Source organism: Herpailurus yagouaroundi, unplaced genomic scaffold (genome assembly GCF_014898765.1).
Source record: "Herpailurus yagouaroundi ecotype Mexico unplaced genomic scaffold, PumYag 142, whole genome shotgun sequence".
Lineage (NCBI taxonomy): Eukaryota > Metazoa > Chordata > Mammalia > Carnivora > Felidae > Herpailurus > Herpailurus yagouaroundi.
The window spans coordinates 18,357,842-18,375,856 of NW_024412397.1; the positions used below are offsets into that span (position 1 = coordinate 18,357,842).

The following is an 18,015-nucleotide window of genomic DNA, read 5'->3' on the forward strand; positions in this document are numbered from 1 at the left end:
GCCCCAGCTCCTGCCAAACGGACAAAGTGATTGCTCTTCAAACCTAGAGGTTAGTTCTCACAGCTTTCAAAGAACACCATTCTGCTTTGAAAGCTTCCCAGCTCCTTCTCCATTTCACTCTGTCTTCACCTTTCTTAAAGGCTCTTCCAAATCCCACATCATGCTCAAGACAACTCAGTGAAAAAAAGGCTAAACTGATGTTAATTATGCTTTTAGGAAGAAATGGTAGGCTAGAGCACAGCCTGGGGAGTCTATAGGGGCACTGGGGTGGATCCTGAGAGCAAAGGGAAATCATGGAAGGTTGACAAGTGGAGAAAAAATGTTTTTTTGTTTTAAGTGTTCTCCAGGGCTTGAATGGAGAGCTGTGAGGCTTCAGGAGAAAGGCAGAGGGGTTGGCAGGAGAGAGGATACTACTTGGATTGTACTAGAAGGAAAGCATAGGTGTTGGAGAGGAAAGTTTGAGGGCTGTTAAGGGAGGACTATCAGGCAGCTACTACTTAATAGCTTGAAGCAAAAAACAGGTCATTTGCTGAGAGCTGGGGCAGTGAGAAGGGTCTGTAGATTCGGAGACACGCTGGGATACTGAATTCCTGAGACGTTCAGCAAGGGAAGAGCTGAGTGGGTGAGGGTGCAAATGGGGCAGGTCCTTCAGCAGTTTGGTTGAAGGCTTGAAGATGTGATTCGTGCAGAATCGTGAAACAAGAAGTTAATGATGTTATTTTAATACCATTTCTATTCTAACTCAGGAGGCTTACTGTATGCCAAGCATATACGAGGCATATTTGTATACTTGATCTCCAATAAACTCACAACAGCCCTTCCAGAAGATTATCATTTTACAATGGAAAAATCTGTGCCTCACACTGGTGACGGAACCCGGACGGCGTCAGGGAGGCAGAAGACAGAGAGTCCTGAATCCTATGTATGTAGCTGGCTTCAGCGCCCCAGCTGCAGAGTTATCATTATTCATCATCCTTACAGGGTAAGCATCCAGCAGGGTTTTAAAATGATTTCGCTCTTTTTTAAAAAAAAACTTGTTTTAGAAGGAGATTATAGATTAGGTGCTTACGAACGAGTTCACAAACCTCAAGGAGCCTGGAAAGCGCAGAAATTAACGAACAAACCTAAGTGCTTAAACTTTACAACGAGAAGGTAAGTTACAATCCTGAAGCTAACAGTTTCATCGTCACGGTAACTCCTACGTTTTGTATGCAGTTACAGGCAGGTGTTAAGGAGGACGGGGATTTTTGGATTGCTTGCCATCTCGCTAATTAATTGGACACTGGGCCTCCCCTCCCTACACCCGTCCCCGTTCCCGGCCTGGGGATGGGTAAAGGAGCCTTAGAGGTGCTTACAGTGTAGTTCGCATCTTCTCTCTCCGGAGACTGTCTCGAGGAGCACATCGCTAGGTGCAGGAGCGAACTCTATAGACGTCTGCGGGATTGCTCCGAGACAGCGCGGGAAAGGCAGGGCTTCCGCGACGAGCGCGAGCCCGGGAGCTTCCACGCACACCTGGAGGTGCTGCGCGGAGCCGAAAGGCAGGACCAGGTGAGGTAGAAGCGGAAATGGCCGGAGACAACATGGCGGCGCTGGCATCGCGCGCCCTGAGTTCAAGCAGGCGGTCCGCTACGGTGGCCCGTGAGAGCCAATACAGAATTAGGTCAACGACTCGCATCCCGCGCCTGGTGGAGGGAAGTGTAAATCAGCCCTGACTGGGATGACCCTGAGCCCTGAGTGGCCGCAAAGGCGGGCCCTCGAGCACCATGAGAAGGGGGCGCCCCCAGCTGGCCTGAGTCGCATAAGGAGACAGAGGAACAGTGCATTTCATTTATTTCATTTCATTTCATTCATTCAGTTTTGTTCTTGGAAGTGACCCTTTCAGCGATACTGTAGGGAAAGTTCCTGCGATACTGTAGGGAAAGTTTCGGAGGGAGATCGGACTAAGAGACTGGTGGGCCAAACCCTTAGTGCATGAAGGGCAGTCCAGATGACAATTTCTTAGAGCCACCTGTCAGGAGTTAGATGCAGCCAGCCTGCAGCGAGGGAGCTGGGGAAATACCCCAACCTCACTCTCCTCGCTCTGCTCTCCTGCCCGTGCTCCTGGCTAGCTGTATCTCACCAGAAGCCAGAGAGCCTGTTGATGTGTTCCCCATTAGTCAGCCTCTGGGACCCAGAGCAAAGTGAAGAGGAGAAATTCATCTGGCTGGGCTGTGACGGGCAGGCCCTAGGACGGTTCCCATTGAGCTTCGCCTCCTGGTATTCACCCCCTCGTGTAATCCTCTCCCGTGCTGTACTACGTTGGTTTGTGTGACCAGTAGAAGTAGAAATGATGAAACGGGATGAAATGTTACCTCACTAATCAGATCACAAAAGGCACTTTAGCTTGGGATTTGGTCACTGTGGGAGGCAGCTTTCCAAGATGGCCCCCTTGATCCTCACCTCCTAATAGTCATGCCTGGTGTAAAACCCTGTGTTTGAGTGTAGGCTGGACCAAGTGACTGGATTCTAACAAGCAGAATATGGTGAACGTTAAGGATGTCACTTCTGGGAGTAGGCTGCAAAAGACTGTGCCTTTCATCTTGTTTGCTTGCTGTGATGTTTGCCCGTTGGAGGGCCCATATGGCAAAGAAATGAGGCCAACAGACAGCGAGGAACTGAACCCCGCCAACACTCACCTGAGTGTGGAAGAAAATTCACCCCAGGTGAGACTTAAGCATCTTAAATTATGATGACTGCAGCCCCAGCTGACACCTTGATTGCAGCCTTTTGAGAGGCCTAAGCCAGAGTCCCCAGCCAAGCCTTGCCCGGATTCCTGGTCCACAGACATGAGAAGCCAAATGTTGCTAGTTTGAGGGTAATTTATCATATACAACGACAGGTAATTAGCACAGGTTCTCTCTCTCTGATCACTCGCTTTGGGGGAAGTCAGCTGTCCTGTCATTAAAAGCATTATGGGGAACCCAGCTGGACAAGAAGGCAAGTAGGCCTTCTGCCCACAGCCATACGAGTGAGCTCCGTAGCAGATCCTCCCCTAGCCAAACTTCAGAAGACTGCAGCCCCTGCCCACAGCTTGATTCAGGAGACCCAGAGCCCCAACCCCCAGCGAAGCCCACTCCTGGAATTCCTGGCCCTCAGAAACTGTGTGTTTGTTGTTTTAAGCGCCCAAGGTTTGAGGTAATTTGCTTTGCAGCAACAGATCACTAATACTTGTGTGGACAAACAAAAAGTTAGCAAAGAGGGAAAGGGAAAGTCCGTGAAATTAGCTGAAGTACTCTTGAAGAAAAGTATTTGGTTCCTATTCTCCATAGAGTCTGAACCTATGCACGTTGTTATTTTTAGTTCCTTTCATAACAGAAATAAGTTTTCCTTTGACTCAAGGACAAACTCTGGTATTCCACTCAACAGAGAATGATGACCAATGATGACCTTAGCTACCCTTTTTTTTTTTTTTTTTTTTAGTATCTATTATGCACTGGGCAGTGTACTTGTATCATCCTTCCCAAATAGGGAAATTGAAGCATAGACAGGTTGGGGAATTTACCCCAAGGCAGTTAGTAAAAGGCAGAACCAGAATTTCAGCCAGGTTTGAAGCCTTAGTTCTTTCCGCATTATTATGGCCTAAGAGTGATCCTTACAACTTTATATAAAAATATTCATAATCCAAATCGTAAATACGTAAGTACTGTACGTTCATCCATTTACGTTAGAAAGTTAAAGCATCTTCATATGTCACAACAGGCAACCCATGTGAGGGCCTCTTCTGTCCCTCACCCTCATCCCCACCTCGTGGCTAGCTCTCAATATATTTGATGACATTAATTCCACAAGCATTCCAACATTTGGGGATACAGAGCGAAACTTCTAATGTTATTTCCAAAAGGGCCCCAGCGCACCTACAGCTGGGGGCAGAATTCACCAGGGAAAACAGGCAGGTGGAGACCGTAGGGAAAGGATTGTAGCCCCTCCCCCGGCTCCCGGGTCTAAGCCTCCTGGGAGTTCCCAAGGGACCAGTGCCGAGAGCCCCTCAGCACGCGGGGGCGGGGCGTCGGACCCGGAAGTTGTCTCTGCCCGACCCAAAGATGGCGGCTACAGTGACGCCCGCCCTCATGTCGTATCTTCCTGTAACCAATGCGCCCTGACGCTCGGGTGATTCGCCGAGACGGCCTATGCGCGTCGTTCTGATGCAACGTCCGAGTCGAGGAATCCTCCGGTGCACGTTGGGGTGATAAGGCAGCAGTGCGTTGCAGGCGATGTCCTTGGAGGTGACCGGGCCGACCGCAGGGATGGTACTAGGTGAGCGGGGATCGGGGACCCCGGAGTGTGTAAGTGGAGCGATGCCCCTGCGTGGGGCAGGAAGCTAGTTGCAGTGGATTGCCTGGTCCCGAGTGGGCGGTCCACCGCTATTTATTCGTGAAAGATGGGAGCGAGGGAGGGGCCTGGACCCCCGCTGGGTCCCGACTAGCGGAGCGGGGCCCGGCTCCCCGGGAACCCCCAAACCTCCGGGGACTGCGATGGCGGCAGCCCCGGACCCTGCCCCACGGCGAACCATCTCGTGATTCAGCTGAGACTTGGGCACTGCGAGGCACTGTGAGACATCAGAGTAATCCCCAAATATGTAAGCTCTTCCAAGAGATCATCCCGAAAGGACTTGTGAATGCTAATTCGCTTTCACACATCCTCATTTATATTGATATTTCCGGGGGACCATATGGTGCAGTAGAAAAAGGAAAACAGAGACCTGGATTGATGTCACTGTTCACACTCAACTAGTTATAAGGCCTTCTGCAGTTTGTTTAAGCTCAGAGCTTCGGTATCCTTTAAAGATCAGACGGAGCTGGTATTTATTTGACATCTGTGCACTGTCACTGGGATATCTGTTTTGCATGTGTTATTTCGTCCTCCGTGCAGCCGATCAAGATGGGTATCATGTTTTCCCTCATTTCATAGACAATAAGCTCAGAAAGGTTAAGTGAATTCCCGAGGATCACCTGGCTTTTAAAGCACAACATCCAAAAAAAATAAAAAATAAAAAAAAAAATAAAGCACAACATCCAAGATTCCAGTCCGGTCTGGTCAACTCCAAAGCCTTTTTTTGTTTGTTTGTTTTAATTGTTTCGGACTCCAATAGATACAGAAGCAGTCTCACAAATTAGAATCATCAAAGTTCATTTTGAAAAGCCAAATTTGTAACTAGTGTGTTTTTATGTGATGTCACTGAAATAAGGGAGTGGGAAAGTAATTATAATACTTCTTTTGGACTGTGGTAATTTTTGCTAATCAGTTGCTTGTTCTGTTCACAAAGGTAAAGAATGGATGAGGTAGTTACAGTATGAGGTGACTAATAATTATTGGCCAAGTGAGTAACTTATTCTCCTTTTGTAAAACAGAGCTCTATGTCTCGGATCGAGAGGGAAATGATGCTACAGGTGATGGAACCAAGGAGAAACCTTTTAAAACAGGTCTAAAGGTAGCGTCTCATTAGGAAAATGGCTTTGTCTTTATTAATGACTTATGTTTATTGCTCTGTGAGTTGTCAATGATTTTATTTCGGGAAGTAGATTGTTTTTTAATTTTTTTTATGTTTATTCATTTTTGAAAGACAGAGACAGAGCACAAGCAGGGGTGGGGCGGAGAGAGAGGGGGGCACACAGAATCCAAAGCAGGCTCCAGGCTCCGAGCTGTCAGCACAGAGCCCGACGCGCCGCTCGAACTCACTAACTTCGAGATGGTGACCTGAGCCGAAGTCGGATGCTCAACCGACTGAGCCACCCAGGCACCCCAAGAAGTAGATTTGAAGAGAATTTTCAGGAAAGAGAAAATGAGGAATGTATACAGCTGTGTAGCTTTAAGAGTATTGGATGAAGAAGGTTTTAGACTTAATTTGAACATTTTGAAGAGGTGTCTTCTTTTTCTTTCTTATCACCCTGAGAGAGAACATGCGAAACTCACTAGAGGATTTTTATTTTTATTTTTTTATTTTTTTTTAATGTTTATTTATTTTTGAGACAGAGAGAGACACAGCATGAGCAGGGAAGGGGCAGAGAGAGAGGGAGACACAGAATGTGAAGCAGGCTCCAGGCTCTGAGCTGTCAGCACAGAGCCCAAGGCGGGGCTCGAACTCACGAACTGTGAGATCATGACCTGAGCTGAAGTCGGACGCTTAACCGACTGAGCCACCCAGGCGCCCCAAGGATTTTTAGATCATGAGAAATAATAGTACGTTAGTAAATTAGCATTCTGTCTTCACTCTACAGACTCCTGAATCACGGAGTGTCTGTTCTGAGAAACGGGTCCATTCTTAGTGTACTAATATAAATTAGATTCTTTGAGTCTCAAGACTCAGGATCACATCTAGATTCTAGTGGTAAATTCACTAAGAGGCCTCTTGGGAGATTAGAAGAAATCTGGGCATGAATTTCATGTGATGGAGGCTGAGTCATAACTTTTAGAGGGAAATCTTTCATTTCCAGTTGTTTTGGGGTGATTCCTATGGCTCCCCAAAACTGACAACAGTGTTTAGGTGAATGTTTGCAGAATGTCACTATTAGCAAAAGTGTGCCATTCTAATTTGGAGAATTAAAGTTTGGGTCTTTCAATTTCAGTGATAAAAAAAGAGCCATCAGTAGAGAGTGTCAGGTAGCAAATTCCTAATGATTTACAAACATCTCTATAAAGTCTGATTATTAAAAAGAATTCCTTCTCTTGGATGTTTTTTAAAAGATCCAGGTTCCCTCCTCTGCGATGATCATTGAGTTGGGGTTAGCGTTAAGACAAGATGAAAATTATTTTCCAGGTTTGGAAACTAGACCTTTAGTTTTTATAAGCTGCAGATCCTATACCTGGAGAGACTAATTTGTTACATTTCGTGGTTGACTGAATCAAGTAATATAAACTATGAAATATAAATGACACGGCGACACCTGATATGTCTTCATATTTATGAAAAGAGGTGTTCTACATGGAGGGATTTTTCAAATTAAATGAGGCTTATTTAGCCTTAAGGTTCTCAACCATTGTTTTTGTTTCTGAAAGAGTTTCAGAAACAACTTCCCTGATTTCTTAATGAAGATTAACCATTTAGGTGTAATCTGTGGCTGTATTTTATTGTTAGCTCTTTCTCCTCTGTCGTTCTCAGTATACTTCCTGCTGGTCCCCACAGCCCCTTAAAATCTGTTTCTTCCAGTCTGCTTATACTGGGAAACTGTATACAGTTGATCCTTGAACAATACACCCCCGCAGAGTCAAATCTGTATATAGCTTTTGACTTCCCTAAAACTTAACTACTAATAGCTTCCCGTTAAGCAGAAGTTTTACCAATCACATAAACAGTCAACACATATTTTGAATGGTATATGTATTATATACTGTATTTTTTAAAAAAGTAAACTAGAAGAAAGAACATGTTAAAATCATAAGGAAGAGGGGCACCTGGATGGCTCAGTCATTTGAGTGTCCGACTTTGGCTCAGGTCAGGATCTCACAGTTATAAGTTCAAGACCCACATCAGGCTCTCTGCTGTCAGCATGGAGCCCGCTTCAGATCTTCTGTCCCCCTCTCTCTCTCTCTGCCCCTCCATTGCTTGCACTCTTTCTCTCAAAATAAAAATAAACCTTAAAAAAAAATAAGGAAGAGAAAATGTACTTACAGTACTATACCGTGTCTGTGGGAAAAAATCTGCATAAGTGGACCCACTCAGTTAAAAAAAAATTTTTTTTAATGTTTATTCATTTTTGAGAGGCAGACTGTGAGCAGGGGAGGGGCAGAGAGAGAGGAAGACACAGAATCCAAAGCAGGCCCCAGACTCTCAGCTATCAGCACAGAGCCCGACATGCGGCTTGAACTCACAAACTGTGAGATCATGACCTGAGCCAAAGTCAGACGTTCAACCAGCTGAGCCACCCAGGAGCCCCTGGACCCGCTCAGTTTAAACCCGTGTTCAGGGGTCAACTGTAATGTGCAACCGAACTTGCTAGAATTTTTGTGAAAGGACCTGAGCACTTCTACTTTAAGCAAAGTGGTTTTAGTACATCTGACCAGTCATTCTGTGAACATTGACTTTTGGCTCTTGGGGCCTGTATGCTTTTCTTCCTGGCTCTTGATTATGTTCTAGATAGCTGAAGTTGCCTCATAATTAGGATGTTATTTTGATTTCAAATATTGTACAACCTCAAAGCAATTTTCTTTTTCTCCCTTCCCACCCAAGGCTTTGATGACGGTAGGAAAAGAGCCCTTTCCCACCATTTACATAGATTCACAAAAAGAAAATGAGGTAGGTGAGCTAAAAAACTCAACAGAATTACATTTTGTGAAGACATTCGCATCAGAACATGGAGGTCTTGAAAAAATATGTTTTCCTCTCTAGAGGTGGGATGTTATTTCTAAATCACAGATGAAGAACATTAAAAAAATGTGGCATAGGGAACAAATGAAGAGTGAATCCCGGGAAAAGAAAGAGGTGAGTCATGACTTTGCTACTGTGAACGGTTTTGGGGTTAGAATACTAGAAACCGTGTTAACAGATTGCTTTATTGTTAAAATTAGGCAGAAGACAATTTGCGAAGAGAAAAGAACCTGGAAGAAGCAAAGAAAATTACCATCAAAAACGATCCAAGTCTCCCAGAGCCAAAATGTGTGAGTGTGACACGTGTTGTCCCAAATACCGTGGACTTCCCACGCCAGACTGTCAGCTCTGTGTCTGAGGGGCGTGCCCCATGGTCTGTTCCTTTGCACCATTTACCCTTCCTTGCCTTTTAGAAGGCATAGAGGGAAATTACGTTTTCGAGTTGTGAGGCTGGTTCTTCTGGGGTTCGTTTTATTATAAAGTTTAGTAATTAGGTGTTGAATGGTTCCTGCCCTGCCTAAAAGCTGCCTAAGTGTCCTCCCTCCCTACCTGTCCATTTCCTCGCCATAAAATAAGGGGAAAATCCATGATTTTCATTATTAACTTTTTTTAATAGTGATGTTTCTTTTTTAATATTTATTTATTTTTGAAGGAGAGAGAGAGAGACAGAGCATGAGCAGGGGAGGGGCAGAGAGAGAGAGGAAGACACAGAATCCAAAGCAGGCTCCAGGCTCTGAGCTGTCAGCACAGAGCCTGATGTGGGGCTCAGACTCACAAGCTGTGAGATCATGACCCGAGTTGAAGTTGGACACTTAACCGACTGAGCCACCCAGGCTCCCCTGTTTTCATGACTTTTTTAAACAGATAAAACATTTTGTGATTTTGTGAATTGCATGCCTCTGTATTTTCTCTAGAACAGATGCTGGGCTGTGAGTGGACATACTTAAATGTCAAGTCGTTCTTGCTCCTGATGAATTTTCCTATTTTTCCCGTGTCCTTAACGATGAGCTGTCTTGGCTGCATTCATGCTCCCCTTCCTGTGCTCCTCTCTCCTTACCCCTCCAAAGCAAAAGCTGGCCTTGCTTAGCTTCCACCTTTCGATGTCAGGAGGGACTATGAGGGCAGGAGAGGGCTCTGTGTGGACTGGTTGTTGCTATTATGAGTTCATTTCATCATTGCTTATATATCAGTATCTGAGATTCCCGATGTTTCTCAGGGTCAGTTTTACACTAAGAGAAGACTTGGATTTTTTTTTTTTTTTTTTTAACCACTCCAATATGGTGAAACTTGTTGGTTCTGACCTGCTGTAGAATGACTGTAGTTTTGTACCATTTGTGAATCTTTAACACTTTTACTGTCATCCGTCTAATAGTAGTGGAGAAGTTGATATGTGGTAAATTACACAGTTGGTCAAATGTTACTGATTTCAATTTGACAGGTGAAGATTCATGCACTGGAAGGATACAGAGGCCAAAGAGTAAAGGTATTTGGCTGGGTCCACAGGCTGCGTAGGCAAGGTAAATGGTATAGCTTTGCTTTTCTCTCTTCAATTTTAAACATCCCTGGTCTTAGGTGAAGGAGAACATTAAAGACCTTTTCTTGGGGAGAGGGGTGAAATTTTTGGTATGGGAAGCTAGGTTTTAAAAGATGTGAACCATGGCCTTACTTTGTTCTTCTGTAATATGACTATTACAGGTTTAAAAATTACTTAAATGCTGGGGCACCTGGGTGGCTCAGTCGGTTAAGCGTCTGACTCTTGATTTCGGCTCAGGTCATGATCTCATGGTTTGTGACTTCGAGCCCCTCATCAGGCTCTGCGCTGACAGTGCAGAGCCTGCTTGAGATCCTCTCTCTCTTTCTCTCTCTGCTCCCCGCCCCCTCAAAAATAAATAAATAAGTAAATAAATAAGCATTTAAGATACAAGTTATTTAAAGATTATTTAAATGCTATTTAACAGTAAGCAACCACAGAGATCAGAAGTATCCAGTAAATATTTGTCTACTTGAATTTAATTATTTAATGAAAAGCAGGGGATGTATTACAGGAAGTACAAAGCCAGATCTGAAATTTATTTATGGCAGTAGTGTTGACTCCTATAATTAGTGTATCTGCATTCTACTTCTTCCTCGGCTCTGACTTTCTGCTTTCTCTTATTTTTATTTTTTTTTAATGTTTGTTTATTTTAAGAGAGAGTTGGGCACAAGTCGGGGAGTGGCAGAGAGAAAGGGAGAGAGAGAATCCTAAGCAGGCTCCTCACCATCAGTGCAGAGCCCAGCATGGGGCTCAATCCCACGGAACCACGAGATCATGTCTGAGCTGAAATCAGGAGTCAGACACTTAACCGACTGAGCCACCCAGGCACCCCTCGTATTATTATTTTTATTACATGTATTTTATTGTAAGGAGTTATCACATCCTTTGGAAATAAGATGGGGCATAAATAAAAAGAGTGATTCTGTGCAGCAATGTTTATGCCCCTCCCACTGAGCACACAGCACCAGGTTATTACAGGGGATGCAGGGGTGAATAAGACCTAATCCCTCGTCTCACGTGGCTTACTGTCTTGCTTTCCCATGGTCACGTGGATCATGAGGCTCACATAGGCTTTGGGAGCAGAGTGCAGAAAGTAAAGAACTTTACGAATACTGAGTAGTGATATTACCAGTGGCCGCTTGGGAGGACGGGGGCCACAAGGGAGGTTTGACCTTTTAACACTTAACCATGGAGTTTCCTTTTTTAGTATCAAATTATGAGAAAGTACTTTTACGTGCCTTGAGAACATTCTGGCTAAATTTTTCTTTCTCACGTTTAGGAAAGAATTTAATGTTCCTAGTGTTGCGGGATGGTACGGGTTATCTTCAATGTGTCTTGTCGGATGACTTGGTAAGTGTTTTTTCTTCCTTATAGCTGAAAATCTGATTATTTTCAGTAAGTTCCTTTACTGTTAGTTTTGGGAATTTTAGGAGCGGTTTATGTATTTTAAACTGTTATTATGGAAAATTTCCAACACATAAAAATAGGAAACAGTATGGTTGACCCTCGAACAACATGGGTTTGAACTGCACAAGTCCGCTTTGCACATGGGTTTTTTGACAGTATCGTAAGTGTATTTTCTCCTTTATGACCTTGTTCACGACGTCTCCCTTTCTCTAGTTTCCTTTAAGAATACAGTATATAATGCACATGACATGTAAAATATGTTAATTGATTTTATGTTATTGGTAAGGCTTCTGGTCAACCTTAGGCTGTTAGTTAAGTTTTGGGGGAATCAAGTGATAAGTGTATTTTTGACGGTGCAGGGGGTCAGCACCCCTAACTCCCAGATTGTTCCAGGTCAGCTGTATGAGGAAACCTCAGGGGTTCATCACCTAGCTTCGTTAACATCTTCGTCAGTTTCAGCTGCTGTAATAAAGTACCATAGATTGGGTGGCTTACAAACAGAAACTTATTTCTCACAGTTCTAGAGGCCTATTGTGTTCTGGTGAGGGCCCTCTTCCTGGTTGCAGACTGCCAACTTCCTGTTGCATTTTCACATGGCAGAGAGCAGAGAAGGGGGGCAAACCCTGGTAACTCTTAAAAGGGCGCTAACCCCGTGACCCACCCTCATGACCTCATCTCATCCTCATCACCTCTGCAGGGCCTCACTTCCTCACCCCGTGCATTGGGGTGCAGGACTTCAACATACGAATTTTAGGGGGACAAAAACATTAAGTCATTAAGTAATGACTAATGTGTGGCCAGTTCTGGTTTTCTACACCCCCCCACTTTTACTCCCCAGACATTGTACCGTTTCATATAAATATACTTGAATTTGCATCTCCAAGAAAAAAAATTTTTTTAAGTGTATTTATTTTTGAGAGATAGAGACAGAGCATGAGCAGGGAGGGACAGAGAGAGAAGGAGACACAGAATCCGAAGCAGGCTCCAGGCTCTGAGCTGTCAGCACAGAGCCTGACACGGGGCTCGAACTCACAAACTGTGAGATTGTGACCTGAGCCGAAGTCCGAGGCTTAACCAACTGAGCCACTCAGGTGCCCCCCCAAAAAATATTTCTAAGATAACCATGCTAATGTTATCACAACTTCCTAAAATGAAGACCACTCCTAATTGGTTGGTTTGAATGAGAACCCAAACCAGATCTATGTATTCCTTTGAGTTGATGTGGGTCTGAAATCTCAGTCTGTAACCCTTCTTCCTTTTTCTTTTCTTCCTCCATCCTCACTCCCTCCACCTGCCCCCCTACAACCAGCCCTTGCTGTTTATTTGTTTGAAAAAACCTAGTTGGTTGTCTTGTGGAACTTGTCCATTCTAGATTTGGTTGGTTGCATCCTGAGATGTCATTTAACATGTTCCTCTATCCTCTGTATTTCTTATAAGCTTATCAGATTCAGGTTTTTGGGTTTTTTTTTGTTTGGTCTGGTTTAGTTTGGTTTTGTTTGTTTGTTTGTTTGTTTGTTTGTTTTTGACACAGCTACTTCCTGGGCGAGGCTCTGCTCTTTCAATCGCATCATATCATAAAACACATAAAGACACATGTTGTCTTTTTTTTTTATGATTTGATGATAGTGAGTTGAAGTGTTGATAGCCTGACCCCTCCCTTATAAAGGTACTTGTCACTTTTGTCCTAATGATTTTAGTAGTATCGACGATCATAGTCTAGGTGGACTGTTTATTATTTCAACAGTCTGAATTTTAAAGAAAAAAAATGGACTGTTCAGATATTTTTAAGAGATGTGGGCTACTGTCATTTCTGCATATATATGTGTATAAAGTGTCTATTTACTTCTATATGTTTATCTGTAAATGGATGGATCCTTCCCCCACGAAAATAGCTATTAATAGTAGATATTAGTACTAAATACTAATGGCCGTATTATTTTACCGGTTTTAGACCAGGTAACTTCTATGTAAGTAATCCCGTTAGTTTTCTATGCATTGGAACATATATTTTGACGTAAATATGAGTCAGTAAATTTGAGCTTTAATCTTTTTACAGTGTCAGTGTTACAATGGAGTAGTCTTGGCCACCGAGAGTAGCGTTGCAGTCTATGGGATGCTAAATCTGACTCCAAAGGGCAAGCAGGTGAGTAGATTGAATTCCTCACTGGATGAATAGGTGGTTGTTTGTTCTCCAGTGCTTTTCTATTTGTACTTTCTGTATTTGGGAAATAAACCCGCTACTGTGATGTCCTTGCTAAATTTAACATCCCTTTACCTTTTCCAGCAAAATATGTACACTGTACATCTCACATGATACAACAAACTCAGGGATTTCCAGTTTTACAGATTTCTTAAATAACCCTCAGGGGCCATAGTAAAGCCACTTTGCTACGGATGTGTGAATAATTTTTCAGCAAGGTGGAAGTAAGAGCCATCTCCCCCAAAAATTTTATGAGAGGACAGTAACCTGAATCTGAAATTTTATGAACAGAATTTGAAAGTCTCTTTTAGAAAAAGTGAACTGTAATTCTGATAGAGAGTTGTTTGTTCTCCAGCCAACAGGCCCATAACCCACCCCAGTTACAGCTACTTGTTGGTAATTATCGTTCAGGTAATTACTGTGGTTCTGCTTGTTGGCTGGGAAAGAAAACGAACAAATGTGGCATATTAACCACCAGAGGGAGCCCCTAGAGTCTTCCTGATAGACTAGAAATACCGATAAAAGAGGGTCTCCCGGACTTCATGTAAAAGAACCTACATTAAGAATAAATATGACTCAAGTTCACTGACGTAATGTCATTTGCAAAACGGAGTAGTCGTTATGATGTGTTACTTGCTCTCCAGGGTTTGGCACCAAGATAATTACATATATTCCATGATGCCTGGCTTCTAAAATGAATTGCTATTAATGGAATTATTAGGGAGAATTTGAATTTCTGTCATGTATCTGTTCCAAAGATAAACAGCTTTTGGTAAAATCTTTGCATTTAAGGAGTTTTTTAATATAAGTAAAGTGTTATTTTATTTTATTTTTTTTATTATTTTTTTTTAACATTTATTTATTTTTGGGACAGAGAGAGACAGAGCATGAATGGGGGAGGGGCAGAGAGAGAGGGAGACACAGAATTGGAAACAGGCTCCAGGCTCTGAGCCATCAGCCCAGAGCCCGACGTGGGGCTCGAACTCACGGACCGCGAGATCGTGACCTGGCTGAAGTCGGATGCTTAACCGACTGCGCCACCCAGGCGCCCCTGTAAAGTGTTATTTTAAATTATCGGGCAAAGGTGAGAAGATACGCTGGCTGGTAATGGTGGTTAGTACTTACTCCAAGTTGCAAGATTATCATTTATTTTCTAGTTAGTGCTTTTCTATTTTGTTTTTAAATTGCATATTTACTCTGAGAGGAATATTAAAAATATCAATATAAAGTTGAATTATTGGGTCTTTGTGATTGGAAAAGTAGGCTAATACTGATGAGGTCTTAGAAATACCAGGTTACCAAAAATTTTGACATAAATTAAAACCCTCAATAATGTTAGTTTTTTGTCTTCTCCTCTCTCTCCTTTCTCCCCACCCCTCTTTCTAAAATGTAGGCTCCCGGTGGCCATGAGCTGAGCTGTGACTTCTGGGAACTGATCGGGTTGGCCCCTGCCGGAGGAGCTGATAACCTGATCAACGAGGAGTCGGATGTTGATGTCCAGCTCAACAACCGACACATGATGATCCGGGGAGAAAACATGTCCAAGATCCTGAAAGCACGTTCCGTGGTCACTAGGTGCTTTCGAGATCACTTCTTTGATAGGGGATACTATGAAGTAAGTGTGTGTTCATCTTTTGTAAAACAAACGATACCTTCTGCCATTTTTACACTTGAATGGTGGCACTCACTAGCCTTTATTTATGTGTTTCCATTGGAACAGGTTACTCCTCCAACGTTAGTGCAAACACAGGTGGAAGGTGGTGCTACGCTCTTCAAGCTGGACTATTTTGGGGAAGAGGCATTTTTGACTCAGTCCTCTCAGTTGTACCTCGAGACCTGCATTCCGGCTCTGGGAGATGTGTTTTGTATTGCACAGTCATACCGGGCGGAACAGTCCAGAACACGAAGGCACCTGGCTGAGTACAGAATTGTCTTTTTATTGTTATTTAAAAAGAATATTTTTAAGAACGTATGTTTAGAGAAGCAATCTTTATGTAGGAAAACGATGACTATGTAAAAAAAAAAAAAAAATTGACCTATTAAAAGGGTATGTGGAAGGCAGTTCAACAAATTAATGGAAGTCATGTATGATTTTGCCTCCTAGGCCAGAGCTAGCTTTGGGCTCTTCTTTCACTTGGCCTTGATCCTTTATAAGGCATAAACAAATCACTATTCACAGGGGAAAGAAAGGGGCCCTAAAACTAAGTTGCTGAGTTGGGAGTTGGTTAGTGGTGCTGGAATTGCACATTTCTGGGCAGTTTTGCAATGTTAATGTCCTTGCTTGAGAGAAACTTGGCAGAAAAGAAGAGCGGCCCCCAGCTAGTATCTTGCTCTTCAGATACACACACGTGGAAGCAGAGTGCCCTTTCCTGACCTTTGAGGAGCTCCTGAATCGATTGGAGGACTTGGTTTGTGATGTGGTGGACAGAGTCTTGAAATCACCTGCAGCAAGCATAGTGCGCGACCTCAACCCGGTAGGAGTACTGTTTTATGGACATGCAAAATCATAATTTTTTTTCGGAAAGTAATGAAGTCTTCACCATCAGTTTTTCTAGATTTAATGATGTGAGCTCTGAAATAACTCACTGTTTATGTGTATATACACACACACACACACATATTCATATATATGTATATGTATACATATGTATACATATACATACATATGTGTGTGTGTGTATATATACATACATATACATATATATATTTTTAAACATACGATTGGTACGTAGCTTTATTATTAGTTTCAGGTGTACAGCATAATGATTTGATATACAATTTGTTCTTACGATGCAACTCTTCTAAGATCTATTCTCTTAGCAACTTTCAAATTTATAAATCGAGTATTGTTAGATATAGTCCCCTTGTTGCACATTATATCCTCAGGACTGACTTATTTTATAACTGGAAGTTTGTACCTTTTGACCACATTCCCGCATTTCTGTACTTATATTTTTAAGAGAAACTTTGATTCCATTTGTAAGAATGTCCTCGTTGTTTGCTAGTCTGAAATAACATTTTGCAATAATGATGAACAGTTTTTCTTAAAATGGAGCTTTTAGTGTTACTGCTTCTTCACATACACTGTATTTTTTCTTTCTGTTATAGAACTTCAAGCCCCCCAAACGGCCTTTTAAGCGAATGAACTATTCAGATGCTATTGTGTGGCTGAAAGAACACGACATAAAGAAAGAAGATGGAACTTTCTATGAATTTGGAGAGGTATGTATTGCTTTCTAATTGTTGTTTCAAAGGTGTCATTGTGAGTAAGTGGATTGCTACTCTGGTTATTTAACCAGTAATGCAGGAGGCATCTGCTTCTGGTCAAATAAATGGTAACAACAGACCCACCTCCTCCCTGGGGTTGTTAGGATTCAGAATCCGCCAAGTGTAGAGTAAGCCTTAGAACGGTACATTTCTGTAGTGTTCAATAAATAGCTGTCACATCTTTTGCCTCTTTCCTCTTCTTCCGTGATCAATCCATGGTCTTGATTTACTCTAGTGGTAATTCTCAAGACTAGTGGGAGGCTTCAGAAAGGTCAGAAAGGTGTAAACTTTAAAATTACATGCAGGGGGCGCCTGGGTGGCTCGGTCCTTTAAGTGTCCAACACTTGATTTTGGCTCAGGTCATGATCTCACGGTTCGTGAGTTCGAGCTCCACATTGGGCTCTGCACTGATAGTGTGGAGCCTGCTAGGGATTCTCCCTCTCTCTCCCTCTCCCTCTCCCCCTCTCCCTCTCCCTCTCTCCCTCTCCCTCTCTCCCTCTCCCTCCCTCTCTATCTGCCCCTCCCTCACTCATGCTCACTCTCCCTCAAAATAAGTTAATTAATTTAAAAAAATAAATGGAATTACATACAAAATATTGGTATGTTTATGTTCGTTTTATTTGTCTGGAGAAAGTAACCTGGCTCTTTCAAAGAGGATTCCTCTCCCAAAAGAGTATATTAAAACTTTTCCAGGTGGAGAAGAGTCAAAGAAAATAGCTGTTGTTTGAAATGCAAACCAAAAGAGCGGGGGAAGGTGGTCTTGATGGGGAAGGTGGTCTAGTGTTTCAGGTAAACTGGGAATGTATATTAGAAGTATAGATTGTTAACACTATTAAGCCCTCTTCCCTGTGCATTTAATCATTTCTTACATAGTATTTGCAAATCTGTTTTTATAGATAAAATTTGAGTATTGCTATTTAAAAATATATATATATGAGTAGCTACTGCTAACTAGAGTTTTGTTTCATTTTTGGAAGGAATTTACAGAGAGGACAAACAGTATATTAGACCTCTATAAATTACTTCTAGTGTTTCAGTTGGTGGTGTATAATAACAAAATTTGGGGGCCGCCTGGGTGGCTCAGTAGGTTAAGCGTCCAACTTTGGCTGAGGTCATGATCTCGTGATCCGTGAGTTTGAACCCCACGTCAGGCTTTGTGCTGACAGCTCGGAGCCTGGAGCCTGCTTCGGATTCTGTGTCTCCCTCTCTCTCTGCACTTCTGCCGCTCATGTTCTGTCTCTCTCTCTCTCTCTCTCTCTCTCTCTC

At 42.9% G+C, this 18,015-nt stretch overlaps 1 protein-coding gene across 1 annotated transcript; it reads left to right on the forward strand.

Moving 5' to 3' along the window:
* The first annotated feature begins 4,126 nt into the window (after nucleotides 1-4,126).
* On the forward strand, nucleotides 4,127-16,737 carry NARS1 (asparaginyl-tRNA synthetase 1). Its single transcript, XM_040478713.1, has 12 exons — nucleotides 4,127-4,293; nucleotides 5,388-5,467; nucleotides 8,204-8,269; nucleotides 8,363-8,455; nucleotides 8,542-8,631; nucleotides 9,780-9,858; nucleotides 11,155-11,225; nucleotides 13,339-13,425; nucleotides 14,876-15,097; nucleotides 15,203-15,402; nucleotides 15,821-15,956; nucleotides 16,591-16,737. Exons 1-12 carry the CDS (start codon nucleotides 4,251-4,253, stop codon nucleotides 16,720-16,722), a joined length of 1,299 nt encoding a protein of 432 aa, XP_040334647.1. The 5' UTR covers nucleotides 4,127-4,250; the 3' UTR covers nucleotides 16,723-16,737.
* The last annotated feature ends 1,278 nt before the right edge of the window (nucleotides 16,738-18,015 follow it).